The sequence below is a fragment of the Tursiops truncatus genome, chromosome 20, assembly GCF_011762595.2.
Source record: "Tursiops truncatus isolate mTurTru1 chromosome 20, mTurTru1.mat.Y, whole genome shotgun sequence".
NCBI lineage: Eukaryota > Metazoa > Chordata > Mammalia > Artiodactyla > Delphinidae > Tursiops > Tursiops truncatus.
The window spans coordinates 38,075,766-38,095,399 of NC_047053.1; the positions used below are offsets into that span (position 1 = coordinate 38,075,766).

The following is a 19,634-nucleotide window of genomic DNA, read 5'->3' on the forward strand; positions in this document are numbered from 1 at the left end:
CCTGTCTTCCCTGATGGGCTCAGCCCACCTGTCCCTTCTGGACCACCTCTAAGGTGGTTGAGATGTGGAATGTTGTGGTGGGACGTGACCAGGCTGCTCTTCCTGATAGGGGTGGGGTGGCAGGTGGGATGCAAGAGGCAGGATCAGGGTTTGAGAGAGTTGAAGACAGTATACATTTACGGAGCTCTTGTTGCGTACCCAGTCCTGGGAACTGTAGGCATAAATCCTGTGGTCTTTGCCTTCTTGGAAATTCTAGTTTCCCTCTTAATTCTCTGCGTGGAGGCAGGATGAGCTAGATCAGCTGTCTAATATAGAGGCCACTGGTCATGTGTGGCTATTTAAATTTAAATTAATTAAAATTAAATTCAGTTCAGTTTTTCAGTTGCACTTGCCACATTTCAAGTGCCCAGCGGCCACATCGTGGCCGGTGGCTACTGTACTGCACGGTGCAGACGTAGAACGTGTCCAGCATTGCAGCAGGTTCTATGGGACAGCACTGGTCTGGCCGCCTGCCAGGTGGTCCTCGGGGGTTGCTGGTGCTAGAAGCGCTGGGGGATGTGAGTTCCTGAACCCGAGAACCCTCTGCACCCAGATCCTGCGGATCTGCACGCGGTACACGCCCGAGCAGGACACAATGACCTTCTCGGATGGGCTGACCCTGAACCGGACCCAGATGCACAATGCCGGCTTCGGGCCTCTCACGGACCTGGTCTTCGCCTTCGCCAACCAGCTGCTGCCCCTGGAGATGGACGATGCTGAGACCGGGCTGCTCAGTGCCATCTGCCTCATCTGTGGAGGTGGGCAGGGCGCCTGGGTCTGGGGGCCAGGCCCAGGGTGGTGGTGTGACCCCCAGAGCCTCTCCTGGGGAGAAGCTCAGGGATCATCAGATCAGAAAGGGACCTGTCAGACCCTTGTCAGACCCCTGTTAGAGGGGGAAACCGAGTCCCAGAGGAGCAGGGTCTGGTCTGCAGCCACACGGCAAGGGAGTCGTGATGGAGACCTGGATTCTGGTTCCGTTTCCAGGCAGTGCTCCTTGTAGGGGGCTTAGGAGTGAGGACTTGAAGGTCAGACCACCCAGGTTCAAGTCCTGGCCAAACGTGTGACCTTCAACAGGTTGCTGAACTTCTCTGAGCCTCTACTTCTGTAAAATGGGGGCAGTAATGGTCTTCCCTTCATAAAGTTGATGGGAGGATTAGGGGATAATAAATAAGGCACAGTGTGCCCAGAGTAAGACCCAGTGAATGTTGGCTGCTGTCATTATTTTATTATTATGAGTTCTACCTTATCAGGCTGGTGTCTAGAATAATGGGCAGGAGTGGGAGACCTGTCTCTACTTAAGGTGGCACTGCCTGTGTTCAGGGATCCCACCTCCATGAACTTGGCTCTCAGGGGGACCTTTGGGCAACCCCTGTCCCCAGCCCCTCTTTGCTCACATCTGAGAGCCTCTCAGGGCCTTTCTGTGTGGGGACCGCCCCCGCCCTCCCCCCGCCCCCCAGCAGAGAAGCTCAGCCCGTGGTCTGGGCAGGCGTGCCCCCTGGTGGTCAAGGCTGGAAGTGCAGCTGTGATCCTCGCTGGGCTAGGGCAGCTACTCAGCCGGCATTTCTGCTTCCTCAGACCGGCAGGACCTGGAGCAGCCAGACAGGGTGGACATGCTTCAGGAGCCGCTGCTTGAGGCACTGAAGGTCTATGTGCGGAAACGGAGGCCCAGCCGCCCACACATGTTCCCCAAGATGCTGATGAAGATCACAGACCTGCGAAGCATCAGTGCTAAGGGTGAGGCTCCCACACCTGGAGATGCCCCATGTGTCTGCTGGGGCTGGGCCCCAACACCTGGCCCAGGACCCACCGTCCACGTCCAGGGTCAGGCCTCCTGCATCTGAGCTGACATCCCACGTCTTTGTGCCCATGTGATGCCCCACTCACCGGACCCCACCTTGCCTAGGTGGGTGACCCCTGCCTGTGAGCCCCAAGGTGGCAGTGTCATCTTTGCATGGTGGTTAAGGGCTCTGGAGCCAGACTGTGTGGGTGTGTGTCCTTGAGCAGGTCAGACAGCAGCTCGGAGCCTCAGTTTCCCATCTGAGGAGTGGGGATAATGATGGTGTTTACAGAGTTGTTTCGAGATGTCAGTAGGAGAGTCCACAGCACACAGCGCATAGGAAGGGCCCAGTGTCAAGCCCAGGCAGTCTGACCCCAGAGCCCGAGTTTGGGACCACTTTGCCCTGCCGCCCCTCAGCCGTGGGGGCTTAGGAGGGCTGCCTTATGTCAAAGAGCTGAGCCCCGAGTTCAGTGCACGGTGGAAGCTGATATGGGTAGTACTGACCCTCCCACCCCCTCCACCCTCCCTCCTGGAGCCACAATTGCTTGTGGGGCTGGAGGAGCAGGGCGGGCATGCTGACCTCTGTCCCTCCTTTCCTGCAGGGGCTGAGCGGGTCATCACGCTGAAGATGGAGATCCCGGGCTCCATGCCACCTCTCATCCAGGAAATGTTGGAGAACTCAGAGGGCCTGGACACTCTGAGCGGACAAGCGGGGGGCGGAGGGCGGGATGGGGGTGGCCTGGCTCCCCCGCCCGGCAGCTGCAGCCCCAGCCTCAGCCCCAGCTCAAACAGAAGCAGCCCGGCCACGCACTCCCCATGACTGCCCGTGGACACAGCCCTTGCCCCGTGCCCTGGCTTTTCTCTGCCTTTCTACCAACCATGCGACCCCTGCCAGCCCTGCCCCCCACCTGTCCTCCCTTCCCTGGGGGACCGGAGGGAGGCGGTGGCGACTCTTCGGACAGAGGCCCGGGCCTGCGATGGACTGCCCGCTCCTGCAGATGTCAGGGCTGACATCGGGGGCAAGGACTGAGTGAGGACCCCTGGTCCCGGGCCTCAGGATGGGGCCCGGGGGCCTCGTGTTCATCAAGACACCCCTCTGCCCACCTCTCCACATCTTCATCACCAGCAAATGCCAGGACCTGGCTCCCCCATCCTCAGAACTCACAAGCCATTGCCCCCCCGTTGGGGAGCCCCCCTGCCTCGGTTGGTGACAGAGGGGGTGGGCCGGGGTGGGGGACTCCCCCTGTACATACCCTGCCGTACCAACCCCCAGGTATTAATTCTTGCTGGTTTTGTTTTTATTTTAATTTTTTTTTTTTTGGTTTTGATTTTTTTAATAAGAATTTTCATTTTAAGCACATTTATACTGAAGGAATCTGTGCGGTGTATTGGGGGGAGCTGGATTCAGAGCTGGAGGGGGGTGGGTCCTGGGGGAGGGGAGTGGCTCAGAAGGGGCCCCCTCTCTCCCTAAGTCCCTGTGCCCCCAAGCCCTCCTCCCCAGCCTTCTCCTCTTCAGTTTTCTCTTTAAAACTGTGAAGTACTAACTTTCCGAGGCCTGCCCTCCCCTCTCCCTCTGCCTAACCACTGGGCGTGGACAGTTTCCCGGCAACCCCTGGAAGGAGGGGGCTCCCCCAAGAGATGGGGCAGGGGCAAAGCAAGGGGGCCTCAGAACATAAAGGCGTGTGTTTCTCAGCCTCTTGTCCTTGGCACAGCTGCCTCCCCATCAGAGCCCACATCATTGAAGCCCTCCAGCCCCCCCACCCCCGAGCCCCGTGAAGGGGCTGGCCAGGGGATCCGAGCTGCCCCTGCCCCCCAGCCTCACAGCCACCAGCACCGCCCACAGGGCCCCCAGATACACACACACACACACACACACACACACACACACACACACACACACACACACAGTGGACAGACGGGCCGGCAGACACTTGTGGCCCGAGTTCCTCCATTTCCCTGGCCTGCCCCACCCCACCCCCGTGCCCCCTCCTTGCCCCGCAGGACGGGCCTACAGGGGGCCCCCTCCCGTCACCCCTGCACCCCTGGGTTTGGGGAGCTGGCTCTGCCCTGCCCTCCTTGCCCCGGGGTTGGGGTCTCATCCCCCCAGAGCCCGCTGGTGCACCTGTTACTGTTGGACTTTCCACTGAGATCTACTGGATAAAGAATAAAGTTATATTTATTCTACACGTGCCTCAGAGCCTCGCTGCCTCGCCGCCTTCTCTCGGTGTCTGGGCAGGGGCTGGGGGTTAGCTGTGGGCGCTGGGGGGGCCAAGCCGCCTTCAGAGCCTGCCTTGCTGTGCTGGGATCTTTGGAGACCGTGTGGAAGGAGATGGGCCTGCCCTTAGAAAGCCCTTGGTCTAGGGGCTTCCACAGCCCGTTAGGGATCCCAGTGTGGAGTGGGGGGAGGGGAGAAAGGGAGAGCCTGCCTGCGCCTTCAGGGAGTCCCCGTTCCGAAGGAGAAAGCCACCTCGGCCCTCAGAGTCCCTAGCCCTTGGGAAGCCAGAGGTTGAGTCTGGGGGGGTCACTTAGTGGCAGAGTTCTATTTTTGGAGTGACCACAGATGACCTTCACAGCAGGAGTGGCAGTTGGCATGGGGACCTGGGTCAGGGGCTTATCGCAAACTAAGAAGAGCTCAGGATTGGGATGAAAACTTGGGAGGCCAGCCCTCTTGTCCCTCTGCCTCCAGGAAGAATTGTCCTGCCCTCCCCTGTCCACCCCTAAGCTCACTTCTGTGGGCAGGAGGCACAGAGGACAGACAGGCGACAGGGCACTTGGATGCTCCTGGTTGAGAGGATGGAGTGTGACAGGCCTTGAGGGTCCTCAGAAGCCAGTTCCCCCCCCTTCCCCGCCACTACACATCAAGGCCCAGAGAGGGCAGTGCCCTTGCCCATGGTCACACAGCAAGTTAGTGGCAGATCGGGGAACAGTACTAAGGGCTCCTACCTCTCAGCCAGGGCTCTTTCCTGGATCCCTGAAGCCCTTGAAGAGGCATCAGGCACTAAGATCTTGGGGACGGGGACGTCTGGGGAGGTGGCAGTGGAGGCTGCGTTTGGGGAGGGTTAGCGGGGCGCCTGGGCGAGAAGAGATTCCTGGGCGGGAAGAGTTCCTTCCACGGGGGTCCACCTGCCATTTATACTTCAGCCATCAGGTGGCGCCAGATCCTCACTTATGTCACAGTCTGGCCCAGGCTGGAGAGGGTGCTGAGGACCGAGGCTCTCTTCCTCTAGCAAATACTTTCTAACACTTTCTAACAGGTTTCTTTATGAACCTGACATAATTTAACATAACATACCAAACACATGCTTTAAAAAGTCACCACGCTGGCAGACGATATTGTAAAGGAGAAATTCAGGGAAAGTACTGTGAACTTCCACGTGTCAATGCTTGGGCCCAATCACTGGGCGGATAGGACACAGTCTTATACTTGCTTCTCTTTTTTTAATGAACATTTGGATTTAAAAGAAGTAAGAAGGTCGGAAGCTATTCTGTACAAGGAGCCCAGGAAAATTAAAGAGTATGGGTGGATAAAAACCAAGAACGAATAATAAAACCATGCCAAAAAAAAAAAAAAGTCCCAAACTAAACCCTTAATGTTTTATATGTAAAACAGGGTCAGGTAATTATAAAGAGGCTGTTCACTACGTAAATGTCAGTGGGACATTCTAAAGGAGTGTGTGACAATTCTTTATTGTGGGGGGACATTGGCATTCTTAGCCCCTACCCGCCAAATGCCAAGAGGGTGCCCCTCCCTGCGACGACTAAAGCAGTGACGCCCACACTTACGAAGCGCCCCCCTTGGGATAGTAACTTTGCTGCTGGGGCTCGAGGTTGCGCTGGATGGTTCATAGTTACCTGTAGAGCAGAGTTTCTTATCTACGGCACAAGTGACATTCTGGGCTATGAATTATTTGCTGAGACGGGCCGTCCTGCACACAGTAGGTGTTTAGCAGCAACCCTGGCTTCTATCCACTAGTCGCACCTTCCCTCAAGCTGTGACAACCAAATATATCTGCAGACGTTGCCCAATGTCCCCTGGGGGGAAAAATCGCCCCCAGTTGAGAACCACTGCTGGAGTCTGGTCATCGAGGGCTGACGTGGGCTTTGCCTATGGGAGCACAGGGCAGAGGCATTTAACCAGGCCTGAAGCAGGGCTTGGACGGCTTCCCGGAACAGGTGCTCTCTCCCAGCTAAATCTCTAAGGGGAAGAGTTAGCCAGGTGGAATGCAGAGGTAATAAAAAGCTCCTGGTTGTCAGAAACTATCCCCAGCTCTGTGTTTTAACCATTTTGGGTTTCGGTGGAAAAGGCAGAACAGGTGAAGCTGTAGAGGCTGGGACGGGCTGGTCAAGGCCAATTCAGGAGCTGGACTTGATCCTGAGGGCAATGGCAGTGAAGGATTTGAAGCTAGTGAGTGAGGTGTTCAGATTAGAATTGCAGGGGGCGGGAGCAGAGGCTAGGAAGGGAGTACCCCAGGCCATCGGTGACCGGCTGACCCTGGGCAGCCTCTGAAGGGGTGGAGAAGAGTGGCCAAGGGGAGGAAATGCTTAGGTGGTAAAACAGGAGGACCAGGTGATTGATGGGATATGGAAGGCGGGCAGAGGACGGGCTCTGGCAACAACAGACGGAGGTGGCCAGGGTGGATGGGGACCCCAGCAACTGAGAGGAGAGCTAAGGAAGCTGGGGCACCATGTGAGCTGCTGGTGACCCCCTCCATGCCCCTCACTCCACTCCGGCCACACCAGCCTCCTTGTTGGCCTCCAAGACCTCCAGCTTATTCCCGCCTCAGGACCTTTGTTCTCGCCATTCCCTCCAACGGGAATGCTCTTCCTGGAGAAGCTTCATGGCTGGCAACTTGGTATGTTCTTGCTCCCCGTCACTCCTCAGGGGTGTCACTCTCTCTCCCCTTACTCTTTACACTGGTACAGTCTATATTTATTGTCCACCAGAATGTGAGCTTCACAGGGGCAAGTTTTGTTCACCGCTGGAGCCCAACACCTGAATCTGCTAATAGCAGCCACTCGCCACGGGTGGCGGCCGAGTCTTAGATATGCGGCTGGTCCAAATTGAGATGTGCTCCAAGCGCAGAACACACCCCAGACTTCAAAGACTTAGTACAAAACGAAGAATATAAAACATCTCCTCGATACTTTTTTTATATTGCGTGTTGAAAAAGTACTTAAAGAAAATATATTACTAAAATGAATTTCACCTGTTTCCTTTCACTTTGTTAATGTGGCTAATGGAAAACTTGGAATTATATGGGTGGCTCACCTCCTCTTCCTATGAAACAGTGCTCATCTTGAACACTGCCTGGTATACACTATGTGCTCAAGAAGTATTTGTTGAATGAATATATATGGAAAACAGCTGGACATTCACATCTGAGTTTGCATGGAAGGGTCCAGGCGGCAGACGCAGAACTCACTGTAGGTGGAGGGGCGGTAGCACACACCGTGAGCGTGGATAAGTGCTTGGGCCTGGGGAACACCACCAGTTCCTCATCCAGACCAAGTTTACTGAGCACCTACTATGGGCCTGTGAGGAGGAGAGAGCTATGCATCCAGCAGTAGTGCTGCCTTGGGGCCTCCAGCTCTGGTTTGGGGCTTGGGCTGTCTGTAAAGGAAGCCATCTAGTTTCTTCCCAGGTGAGACCAAAAGGCAGGTAGGCATTAATTAGCTAGCGGAAGGGGGCGGTGCAGAGAGGGAGGCCGCTCCAGGCAAAGGAACAGCATGTTGAAACACTTAGAAGCAAGATTGGGTACCGTGCTTGGTAGGAACAGAAAACTCGGCATGGTTTGGGGCATGGCGACCTTGGAGAAGCCAAGGGGAGGGGGCCTGATGAAGCAGGGCCAGACGTGCAGGGCTTCAAAAGCCTCGTTCAGGTGCTGGACTTACCCTGAGGATGGGGGAGCCCCAAGGACGTAAGTAGGGGAGCTATTTAGAAAGACTCCTCCAGCTGCTGTGTGGAGCCAGGCAGGAAAGCTGAGGAAGAGGCGTGAAGGAAAAAGGAGGACAGAGAGGAAGCGACCGGGGACACGGAAGACCGGGGCGCTGGCAGCCTGCTCGGCAGGGTCTGGTGGAGCCCCGGAGGCGTGGTTGGATGGTGGCCCCTGGAGTTTTCAGTTTGCTGCTGGCTGCTTACGGAGAGCATCCCCACTGGGGCAGTGAAGGAGGAAGAAGATGGGGGCAGAGGAGAGATAGGAGGGGAAAAGGATGCAGACACGTAGACAGATCCTTGTATTTCCCCGGGGGTGGGGCCCCGGCGGGGAGGGAGGAGGGGAAGCGGGTGATGGCTGCGGGAAAATGCAGGGCCAGGAGCACACGTTCTGGGGGAGGTTTCTTCTGAGGATGTCTATGGACTGGGGTAACAGCGGCAGGGTGAAGAGGGGGAAGCCAGAAAACAGTCCTGCCCTCTGACCCCACTGCCCACCCCCACTCTATCTCCATGAAAGGAGGGCCTAGCCACCTTGCCCAGGCCACAAGGCTGAGAGTGTAGATGGTGCCCAGACTGAGGCCTCCCCTCCCGCTCCCGTCCTGTGTGGGCTCCAGCAGGAGGGCAGACCATCCCGTGACGCCCCTGCAGGTAGGGAGGGAGCCACCGTGGCTGCTGCTGGCACTGGGTCCTGGCCACTCGCATAGTGCACGTCAGAGATCACACACACAGCTCACACAGGGCGCACAGATGCACGCGCATACGCAGAACGCACACGGGGTAGGCCCACACGCGCGCAGAGAGCCTGCAGAGGATGGACATGTGCTTGTGCACACGCGTGCACAACCAGAGCTCTCCCAGGATATATGCGTGCATGCGCACACACGCAAGAGCTCACACAGATTTGACGTGCGCTTGGGCACCCACAGCTCACACCGTATGTATGTGTACATGTGTGTGTACATACACAGAGGGCCCACACAGAGGCCACGCCTCAGTCTGAACAAGGAGAGGCCCCCAGGGATGCTGGTATCACCGTTGTTTTTGTCCCCAGTAAAACAACCCGGGCTCCACCGGACCCTCCACTTTGCACTAGCTCTGCCCTCCTCTTGTCCACTTTCTCTCAGCACCCAACCCCTCCCCCCCCAGCCTCCTTCCTTTCTGCCTGGATGACGGCACCAAGGACCGGCCTTAGTTCCTTAGATGTCCCCAGCTTGGCTGGGAGCTGCGGATGCTGCCCGGCGGGCCATGCCCCCTGTGTGTCATCTGCTGGGCAGGGGACCCTGCGAACAGTTGCTGCAGAGCTGCTTCTCGCTCCGGGGTAGTGGGGTCTGGCCTCTGACCTCACCCCCGCCCCAGGCAGCTCTAGATGGCCAGGTCCTGGCGGACGGTGGCCAGCGATGCCTTGCTGCGGCCGCTGCCGCCCTCGCTGTCGCAGGTCGGCGCCCGGTGAGCATAGGAGGGCGGGGCGTAGGGGTCGGGGCCCGGGTGCCTGGCGGGCAGGGCGGGCGGCGGCGGTGGGAGCAGCTGCTGCGCCTCCTCGTGCGCGCGGTTGCAGCGGTTGTCGCGCTCGGCCTCCTGGCGACAGTGGCCGGCGCGCGGGCGGCCCTTCCAGAGCAGGTGTCCCAGCTCGGCCACGCTGAGCAGCGCCGAGAGCAGCCCCACGGCGAAGTAGAAGATCACGAAGACGGTCTTTTCGGTGGGCCGGCTCACGAAGCAGTCCACCGTGTGTGGGCACGGGGCACCGGCGCACACGAAGTGCGGGGCCACGCGGAAGCCGTAGAGCAACGCCTGGCCCGCCAGGAAGGCCAGCTCGGCCAGCAGGCGCAGCACCACGCTCAGCAGGTAGCAGCGGCGCGCGCGGCGGCCCCCCGGGCGCCCCGGGGTCCCCAGCGACACTGCCCCGCCGGCCGCGCCGCCCGGCTCCTTGCTGGCCCGGTGCACAGAGTAGATGACGAAGAGCACCGGGGGCGCCGACAGCAGCAGGATGTGGAAGAGCCAGAAGCGGTAGTGGGAGACGGGGAAGGCGCGGTCGTAGCAGGTCTGGCGACAGCCCGGCTGCAGCGTGTTGCACACGAACTCCTCCTGCTCGTCCTCGAACACGGCGCCGCCCACCGTGGCCAGCACCAGGATGCGGAAGATCAGCATGACCACCAGCCACAGGCGGCCCACGAGCGGCGACTGCAGCTGCACGGCGTCCAGCAGCGAGCCGAGGAACGCCCACTCCCCCATGGCGCTGGGGATGGACGCGGGGCGGGCAGTCAGAGGCTGAAGGATCGGGATCCCCAGCCCTCCGTGCCCGTCGGGGTGGAGTCAGTTGGACCTCCTCTAACTTCGAGGTGAGCCAGGGGGTCAGCCAGGCCTGGGTTTAACAGGGACTTTGTGGGAACAAAGGGCTTAGCAAGGGGGGCGGGGCGGGAAGGGTTAGGTGATTCTCCACTATGGGCGCTGGGGAGGAGCTCCACTTTGGTGCTCTAGTCAGACACCCACGGGCCTGCTGGGTTGGACCCTTTGCTCCTCCAGAGTCCAGGTTGGTGGGAAAGGGCCTTGGAGGTCAGCCCGCCCCCCACCCCCCACGGCCTCTGACTGCATTTGTAGAAGCGGGAACCCAGCAGCGCCCTCGTGCTCAAGGATGCTTTCTGTGGGCAAGAGTGGTGCCTCAAACCCAGCTCTCCGTCAGACCCAATTTGGTACCCCTGGGAGAAGTGGAGTCAGCAGACCCAGAAGGACCCACCTCCTTCTTTCTCCGCCCATTTTCCTGCCCTTTTTACTGCAGTGAACTGCTCTCAAAATTGGGGAGCGGACTCAAAGGTAACGCCGCTTCCATAACTCTACCCAATGTCCTAGGTGTCCCCCGCCATCTGAGCCCAGCATGGCAGGAATGCCGGCCCAGCTTCTCCCATCTCCTCCCTGGTGTCCCTCTGTTTCCAGCCTCCCATATCTCCCGAGAACCCCCCCAACTCCCCCCACCCCTCACAGGTCCCACAGGCCCCTGATGCCCCCAGACTCTCACCCGTACGTAACCACTCGCCCTGTAGCTGACGCGGGGATGTTAAAGCCGAGTAAAGGACCTTGGGAGGTGGCTGGGACCTGTTCCTCCTGGTCCCTCTTTCATTTTCCCTTTCGGATTTTGCCCGGGATGGATGACAAGACAGGATGGCCGAGAGGGGCTAGCTCTCCCCTTCTCTTAAAGGGACAGGGTGACCCTGTTGGCTGGCTCCACCCCTGAGAACAGACCCAGGGCCACACCCCTTGCTGGGCTCTGCCAACCTCCCTTTCCATCCCCTCACTCGCCCCCACCCCACAGCTGTGTCCCCAACTGGAAATGAGGGAAGGGGTTAACCAGGGCTGCCTCTCTCTCTCTTTTTTTAAAATAAATTTATTTATTTTTGGCCGCGTTGGATCTTCGTTGCTGCGTGCGGGCTTTCTCTAGTTGCGGTGAGCTGGGGCTACTCTTCGTTGCGGTGCACGGGCTTCTCATTGCGGTGGCTTCTCTTGTTGCCAAGCACGGGCTCTAGGCGCGCGGGCTTCAGTAGTTGTGGCTCGCAGGCTTCAGTAGTTGTGGCTCACGGGCTCTAGAGCACAGGCTCAGTAGTTGTGGCGCATGGGTTTAGTTGTTCTGTGGCATGTGGGATCTTCCTGGACCAGGGCTGGAACCTGTGTCCCCTGCATTGGCAGGCGGATTCTTAACCACCGTGCCACCAGGGAAGCCCCAGAGCTCCCTCTATCGCCAATCACCAATAAATTCCCCCAAACTGGAAGGTTTAGGTCCACTATCAAGTGACTGTCCCGTCTTCAGGGCTGGAGCGAGGTTTGCTGCGGTGTTGGAGGCACTGGTATTTTTTTAAAATTAATTAATTAATTAATTTATGGCTGTGTTGGGTCTTCGTTTCTGTGCGAGGGCTTTCTCTAGTTGTGGCGAGCGGGGGCCACCCTTCATCGCAGTGCGCGGGCCTGTCACTATTGCGGCCTCTGTTGTTGCGGAGCACAGGCTCCAGATGCGCAGGCTCAGTAGTTGTGGCTCACGGGCCCAGTTGCTCCGCGGCATGTGGGATCCTCCCAGACCAGGGCCCGAACCCATGTGCCCTGCATTGGCAGGCAGATTCTCAACCACTGCGCCACCAGGGAAGCCCGGAGGCACTGGTATTTTAAGAGGCAGCAGACACCCGGTAACTCTCCTTCTAGCTCTGCCACTGCTAACCTTGGACCAGTCGCTCAGCTCTTCTGGGCCAGAGTCTCCTGGCTTGTCAGCTGGGGAGCCTGGGCCGGCTGACCTCCAAGTTCCCTTCCGGCTCTGCGTCTTAATGCTAAGGTCCCAGCCATGTTACAGAGAACAAAAAAGTCCGAGCCTGGAAGAAATTCCCTTTTGGAAAAACCTTGAAGTATCCGGAGTATCTGGCTTTGGGACTTAAACAAAAGCTTCTGCTTCCTTCCTGCTTTTCTGTAATTTCCAGATTTACTGTAATGAGTGTGTCATTTCATAATGCAAAAAATAAATAGAAAGCAAGGCTTCTTTTCCCCCATAAGGCTCTGAACTGAGTCACCTACTGCTCTAGGTGGCAGGAGAAGCTGTCCCATAGGGGAGGAGAGTTAGGACGACCAATGGTGACCTGAGCGGCCAGGGAGGGGACACTCCCAGGTTGAGCACTTGTTTGTTCTCTCTGCCTTTTCAGGAGTCTGCCCAACCCACACCATTCCACTCGTCCACCTGTGCAACTGCTCCGGGCCAGGCCCTGCGCCCCACTTATCGCGCGAGTTAGCTCGCTTAGCCCTCCTGGTGAGCCGGCAGCAGGGCAGCTGAGACTCAGAGCGCTAAGCCACTTGGTACACTCACGCGGCAAGAAAGAGCGGCTCCGGGCCGCACGCCCAGCCTCACTGGTTCGGAGACCGTGTTCTTAAGCACATCGTGGAACTGTTCCCTTTCCAGCCTGGCTGGGCTTCCCAGGTGGTGTCCCAGGGCCTAACAGTCCCCAGGGCTTTGTGTGGGGCTGGTGGGGGCCGTGCCAGGACTCTGTCCTCTTCAGCTATGGGGGCCGATGGGGATCCCTGGCACGATTTCAAGAAGGGGTGGGAAAGGTATCCTTCACCCACACTGGCTCAGGGGCCTGGCCCAGCCTGGAAAAACCCTAGGTTAATGCTTGGGAGTGCTGGGGTTCCCTTGGGACTGGGCCTGGGTGGGGAGACACTGGCCTGGACCAAGTCCAAAGGAAAGAACATGCTGGGGCCCATTCCAAAAACAGGATGTGACGTTGAGGGCACTGCTGACCTCCCCATTCCCAGCCTCCACCTGCTTCTGGCTAAAGCTGCTCCCTGCCCCCTGCCCCCCGGCCACGGGGGCTCAGCACATACCTCATCTCCCCTGGAATGGGCCCTGCCCTGGACGCATGGCCACTGCCGGGTCAGGCCACCAGCCCAGCCTGGAAAAATCCTCATCAGACCAGACCCATCTGCCCGTGGAGAGTGGAAAGTGGCAGAGGTGGTGGGCTGGGCTGGGGGTGGTGGGGGACATGGAGCCCACGGTCACCCTGTGCTGTCCCCAGTCCCTGATACCACAGGGCCAGACACAGGAGACTCTACAATCTCCGGGGCCCATCCTTCCTCCCAGACAGCGCCGTCCAGCCTGGGAGGAGGTGTCGCTGTTGTTGCCCAGAGCTGGCGGCACGTGGCCCTGTTCTTGGCCAAATGTGAGGTCTGGGGCTGGGCTCAGAGCCTGTCCTGCCCTGGTCCACGTTCAGTCTCTGTCCCAGACACCTCACCCTGACCCGTCAGGCTGTGGAGCCACTTCCCATGCATGTCCATCACACATGAACACACACATGCAGGCACACGCATGTTGGCACCTGGTAAATTAATACTCGTGACATCATCAACGCACGGCTGTATTTTCTCTCCCCTGTGTCCCTCTAACATTTAAAAAAGTCTTTACATAAATACTGCCTTTTAGTGAGGCCTTTCCTTGCTGCCCTAACTGGAATTTAACCCCTGACCTCTATCCCCTTTCTTAGCTTTATTTCCTTTGCACTGACCACTTCATAACATACTTTATATTTTTCTTATTTATCCTGTGTAGCATCCGTCTCCTCCGTTAGCGTGTAAGCTCCATGAGGGCAGGGATTTTTGGTGCTTTATACACTGTCTTGACCCCAACACCTAGAACAGTTCCTGGCACTTAGTAGAAGATCAGTAAATATGTGTGGGGCAACAGAATGAATGAAATGGGGTGAGAGGATTGCGGGAGGTGCAGAGCTCCTCTGCCCCAAGATGAGGACGCTGCTGGTCCGTTGGACACTCTGGTCTCTTCCAGGGCTTTGATCACTTACATGGCCAAGGGTCTTTGGAAATCTTGCTGTGCATTGGACCAGTAAAAGTAATTGCAGATCTGAAGGCAGCTTGGAGTTGGCTTGTTTTTACTGATTCCTTTTTGTTTTTCAGAGCAACTTGACTGCCTGCTCTCAAGATGTCATTATCAGGAGACTACAATTCTCCTCAGAAGATGCTTTAATGGAAATCACCATCTCCTCTTTAGTCATTCCAAGAGCATCCACTTTGATGTGGTTGAGAAATATCGTGAAGGTGATTCTGTGTTCAACTCTAGCCACAGCTCAGCGGCTTGGCAAACTGTCTCCTCATTCTCCACAGGTAAATTGTCACTAATGAGAGTGCCTATCAGTAGGTCAGGTGGAGGCTGCATGGAGGCTTTCTGGTGGTACCCGACGCGAACTTGTGGCCACCAGTTTTTAGCATTTTAATTCCTTACAACTGAAGGGGTCGGCAAAACTCAACGATTCTCCTCATTTATTATTTTTAAATTAAATACTCTTGACATGGTTGCAACACATATTCTACTTGTAGGAAGCATGTTGTTGCATAAAACTGTTCTACAGTGTTGTCATTTATTGCCGCGTGACCATGTGTGCACACGTTACTCTTAAGTATAAGGCAGTGTAGTGACACCAATGTTCCCTAGGTGTGAGTGTGTCTACTATCACTAGTTCATTCATAAACAGGGCCGGGAATAAGAAATACACGCTGCAAGAATCAACTTACCGCAAGGGAGTTCAGTGCCTTCCGTGGCATGTAATAGGCCAGTGAGGAGCTGCTCTTTGTTAGTTTTAACTGTTCCAGCAGACACAGCATATTCGAGATTGATCTCTTCTCGTGATGCACAGGACTGTGTTCTATTACTATGTTTAGGGCCAGACTGGAAAAGTCAGTCTTTCTAATGAAAGAGGATCAAGTGAATGATTCCTAAGTAAAGAAAGGACGATCTTCATGTGATCTTTTTTTTTTTTGCTTTTATTTAAAAAAAGTTTTAATTGATGTATAGTTGACTTACAATATTGTGTAAGTTTCCGGTGTACAGCAAAGTGACTCAGATATATATATATATATTTCTTTCTAAAAATTCTCTTCCATTATGGGTTATTACAAGATATTGAATATAGTTCCTTGTGCTTACAGTAAATCCTTGTTGTTTATCTAGTTTATATATGGTAGTGTGTATCTGTTAATCCTATACTCCTAACTTATCCCTCCCCCCTCCCCTTTGGTAACCCTCCCCTTTGTTTTCTATGTCTGTGAGTCTGTTTCTGTTTTGTAAATAAGTTCATTTGTACTATTTTTTAGATTATACGTATAAGTGATATCATATAATATTTGTCTTTCTCCATCTGACTTACTTCACTTAGTATGATAATCTCCAAGTCCATCCATGTTGCTGCAAATGGCATTATTTCATTCTTTTTTATGGCTAAGTAGTATTCCATTGTGTATATATACCACATCTTCTTTATCCATTCATCTGTCGAAGGACACTTAGGTTGTTTCCATGTCTTGGCTATTGTAAATAGTCCTGCAATGAACATTGTGGTGCTTGGATCTTTTCTGGATATATGCCCAGGAGTGGGATTGCTGGGTCATATGGTAGCTCCATTTTTAGTTTTGTAAGATACCTCCATACTGTTTTCCACAGTGGCTGCACCAATTTACATTCCCACCAACAGTGTAGGAGGATTTCCTTTTCGCTACACCCTCTCCAGCATTTATTATTTGTAGACTTTTATTTTTTAAGGTTCTTTTCCTATGTAGGTCATTACAGAGCATTGAGTAGAGTTCCCTGTACTGCACAGCAGGTTATTATTAGTTATCTATTTTATATAGTAGTGTGTATATGTCAGTCCCAATCTCCCAGTTTATCCCTCCCCCACCTCCTCCTTATCGCTTGGTAACCATAAGTTTGTTTTCTATATCTGAGACTCTACTTCTGTTTTGTAAATAAGTTCATTTGTGCCCCTTTTTTAGATTCCACATATAAGTGATATCATATGATATTTGTCTTTCTGTGTCTGACTTTACTCAGTATGACAATCTCTAGGTCCATCCATGTTGCTGCAAATGGCATTATTTTGTTCTTTTTTATTGCTGAGTAATATTCCATTGTATATATGTGCCACATCTTCTTATCCATTCTTCTGTTGATGGACATTTAGGTTGATGGACATTTAGGTTGCCTCCATGATCTGGCTATTGTAAATAGCGCTGCTATGAACATTGGGGTGCATGTATATTTTTGAATTATGGTTTTCTCAGGGTATACGCCCAGGAGTGGGACTGCTGGATCATACGGTAGTTCTAGTTTTAGTTTTTTAAGGAACCTCCATAATGTTCTCCATAGTGGCTGCACCAATTTACATTCCCACCAACAGTGTAGGAGGGTTCCCTTTTCTCCACGCTCTCTCCAGCATTTATTATTTGTAGACTTTTTTTTTTTTTTTAAGCAGTTGTTAACATTTAATGAATCTTCTACCAGGTGGCTTCAAGCTACTAGAACACGTGCCCCACCCACACCCTTAATCTTCTCAGCTCTTCTGCTGAAGAATTTGGCCTTTACGATGCAGGCTGCTTTGGGAGCTTTCCTTCCTCAGAACATTGTATTGATAGTAGCCTGAAGGTACCACATCAATGATAGGAGCAGCTCATCTTGTTCTTGACAACATTTACCCGTGTCTGCTCACCGACCAAGGTTCCACAATTTATCACGGTTCAGAGCTGGGCAGAAGCTCTGGTTCCTCTTTAAGTGGTAATGCCAGATAACAACTTTCCCAAAGTATCCTGGGTGATATTTGTGGAAGTTGATCCTGTGGTGATGCATGCCACCAGCATTACCGCGGCCTCCCGGGTGCTTCCGGTGTTTGCTGTTGCAGCTGTGGCTGTATCTCATGTGGCCCTAAGTTTCCAGGTCTCCCTCAGTCTGGATGGCTGTAGACTTTTTGATGATGGCCATTATGACCGGTGTGATACCTCATTGTAGTTTTTTTTTTTGCGGTACATGGGCCTCTCACTGTTGTGGCCTCTCCCGTTGCGGAGCACAGGCTCTGGACACACAGGCTCAGCGGCCATGGCTCACGGGCCCAGCCGCTCCGCAGCATGTGGGATCCTCCTGGACCGGGGCACGAACCCGCGTCCCCTGCATCGGCAGGCGGACTCTCACCACTACGCCACCAGGGAAGCCCTTTTGTTTTCTTAAAAATAAATTTTATTTATTTATTTTTGGCTGTGTTGGGTCTTCGTTGCTGTGTGTGGGCTTTCTCTAGTTGTGGTGAGCGGGTCTACTCTTCGTTGCGGTGCGCGGGCTTCTTATTGTGGTGGCTTCTCTTGTTACGGAGCACGGGCTCTAGAAGAGTGGGCTTCAGTAGTTGTGGCACGCGGGCTCAGTAGTTGTGGTGCGCGGGCTTAGTTGCTCCGCAGCATGTGGGATCTTCCCGGACCAGGAACTGAACCTGTGTCCCCTGCATTGACAGGTGGATTCTTAACCACTGTGCCACCAGGGAAGTCCCTCGTAGTTTTGATCTGGATTTCTTTACAGGTCCATGTGATCTTCTCTGCAGCATTCAGAACCAAGGCTGCCACATCCACTATCCTAGGTCATCCTGGGTTCTTTAGGTACCAAAATGGACTTTGGAGAAAAACAGAACCAACAGGAGGTATATATATATATATGATTTGTTATAGGAATTAGCTCAGTTATGGAGGCTGGGAAGTCCCATGATCTGCCATCAGCAAACCGGAGAATTAGGAAAGCTGGGGGTGTAATTCAGTTTGAGTCTGAAGGCCTGAGACCCAGGAGCACTGACATCCAAGGGCAGAAGATAGACGCCTCAGCTTAGAGCGAATTCACCCTCCCTCTACCTTTTTGTTCTCAGTGGATTGGATGATCCCACCCGCATTGGTGGGAATCATCTTAACTCAGTCTACTGAGTTACATGCTAATCTTTGCCAGAGACACCCTCACAGACACACTCAGAAGTAATAGTTTACCAGCTATCTGGGCATGCCTTAACCCGGTCAAGTTGACACATACAATTAACCATCACAGGGTTTTTCAGTACAGCCTGCTCAGATTTGCAAGGAGGCAGCCCATGAGTGAAAAACACCTGAGGGCAACTCCTGGAGTGGTACCAGTTCAGCGTCATGTTAGAACTGGAACCCATATATTACTTTTATAACCAGAAAAAAAATTAAAAGTTATTTTCATTTTGAAAGAAAACATGTAACATCACTATTTTTGTAAGCTATGGGAAGATACAAAGAAGAAAACAAAAATCACCCAAATCTCATTAACCAGAGAAAAGCAACTGACATTTTGCTGCAACTTGCAATAAGGCCTTTCAATGCATATTGCATTCTCGAACTTTAGTGTGCACCAGGATTAGCTGGGGTGCTTGTTAATACAAGTGCTTTTAAGTCAGTAGTTCTGGGGTGGGCCCGATAATGAGAATTTCTAACCACCTCTCCAGTCTTGCTGCCACAGTCAGTCCAGAGGCCACACGCAGAGAAGCACTGGTCCAGAGTTTACACCTCTGCTGTTCCAAGCAGGGTCTCCAACCAGTACTATTGACATCACTTGGGAACCTGTTAGTAATACAATTTCAGGCCCCACCCCAGACCTACTGAATCAGAATCTGCGGTTTAACAAGATCCCTAAGGGATTTGAAACACAGGTTTGAGAAGCACTGGTTTATATTTGAGCCTCATACTGTCTGAAAGATAGCTTTTCCTCCCTACTTTATTGTGATCTAATTTACACACAGTAAAATGCACCATTTTATAATTGAGTTTTGACAAATTATATTAAGAGTTTGGTATCTTTTCCCCCCTCTTCCTAACAGAATGAGAACTTTCCTGTGCTACCAAATATTTTGGGAAAACATGACTTTTAACTGATTCTATAATACATGGTAAGTAAGGATGTGCCAGTTTAATTAGTTCTTCTGTTGTGGGACATCTGTGCTGTTCCCGGTTTCTCACCAGTGTAAACAATGCTTCAATGAACTCTTTTGGACACAAACGTTTCATTTTTCAGACAATAATTTTCCAAAAGTGTTATTACTGAGGCAGGCAAGAACAAACATCCATTACGGTAGGAAAAAAAGTTAATTAAAAAATTTTCTATGTGGGAATTCCCTGGTGGTCCAGTGGTTAGGACTCTGCGCTCTTGCTGCCAAGGGCCTGGGTTCAATCCCTGGTCAGAGAACTAAGATCCCGTAAGCCACGAGGCACAGCCAAAAAACAAACGCAGATTTGCTATGTGTTTGGGTTTCAGGAAAAATGGCCAGAAATCATTTAAAAAAATTCCACTGCAGGAGGAAGAGAGGGATGCAATGTATCCTAAACAAAAAGGCTTAGAAAACTTATTGTATCACTTATCAACTAATTTTTGAATCCCTTATTTTCTCAATAGCCATTCTTTTGTAATTTATAGTTGATGTAATATGTATTTATCTAAGCAATGTTGCATATGTGTAAGGAATAACTACATTCTATAAAGGATTTAAATGTGTATAACCACGAAGTTTATTAGCACTAAAATTTTTAACTCCTAGAATGTCA

At 53.4% G+C, this 19,634-nt stretch overlaps 2 protein-coding genes and 1 pseudogene across 8 annotated transcripts in view; 1 reads left to right on the plus strand and 2 right to left on the minus strand.

Moving 5' to 3' along the window:
- RARA (retinoic acid receptor alpha) overlaps positions 1-3,176 on the plus strand; it is a 42,740-nt gene extending 39,564 nt beyond the window's left edge. For all 7 annotated transcript variants that reach the window (XM_073797146.1, XM_033846696.2, XM_073797149.1 and 4 more), the window contains 3 exons: positions 593-797; positions 1,615-1,773; positions 2,419-3,176. In XM_073797146.1, the coding sequence (XP_073653247.1) occupies positions 593-797; positions 1,615-1,773; positions 2,419-2,636 (582 nt within the window). In that variant the 3' untranslated portion in view covers positions 2,637-3,176. The remainder of the gene's footprint in view (positions 1-592; positions 798-1,614; positions 1,774-2,418) is intronic.
- Positions 3,177-5,245: 2,069 nt separating this feature from the next.
- GJD3 (gap junction protein delta 3) lies at positions 5,246-10,889 on the minus strand. The gene is made up of 2 exons (XM_073797981.1): positions 10,759-10,889; positions 5,246-9,981 (listed from the first exon to the last, which is right to left on the minus strand). The coding sequence occupies exon 2, from the start codon at positions 9,975-9,977 to the stop codon at positions 9,111-9,113; it is 867 nt and encodes a 288-aa protein (XP_073654082.1). The 5' UTR covers positions 9,978-9,981; positions 10,759-10,889; the 3' UTR covers positions 5,246-9,110.
- Positions 10,890-15,299: 4,410 nt separating this feature from the next.
- Positions 15,300-18,217, minus strand: LOC101325576 (large ribosomal subunit protein uL15-like; annotated as a pseudogene).
- Between the last annotated feature and the right edge of the window lie 1,417 nt (positions 18,218-19,634).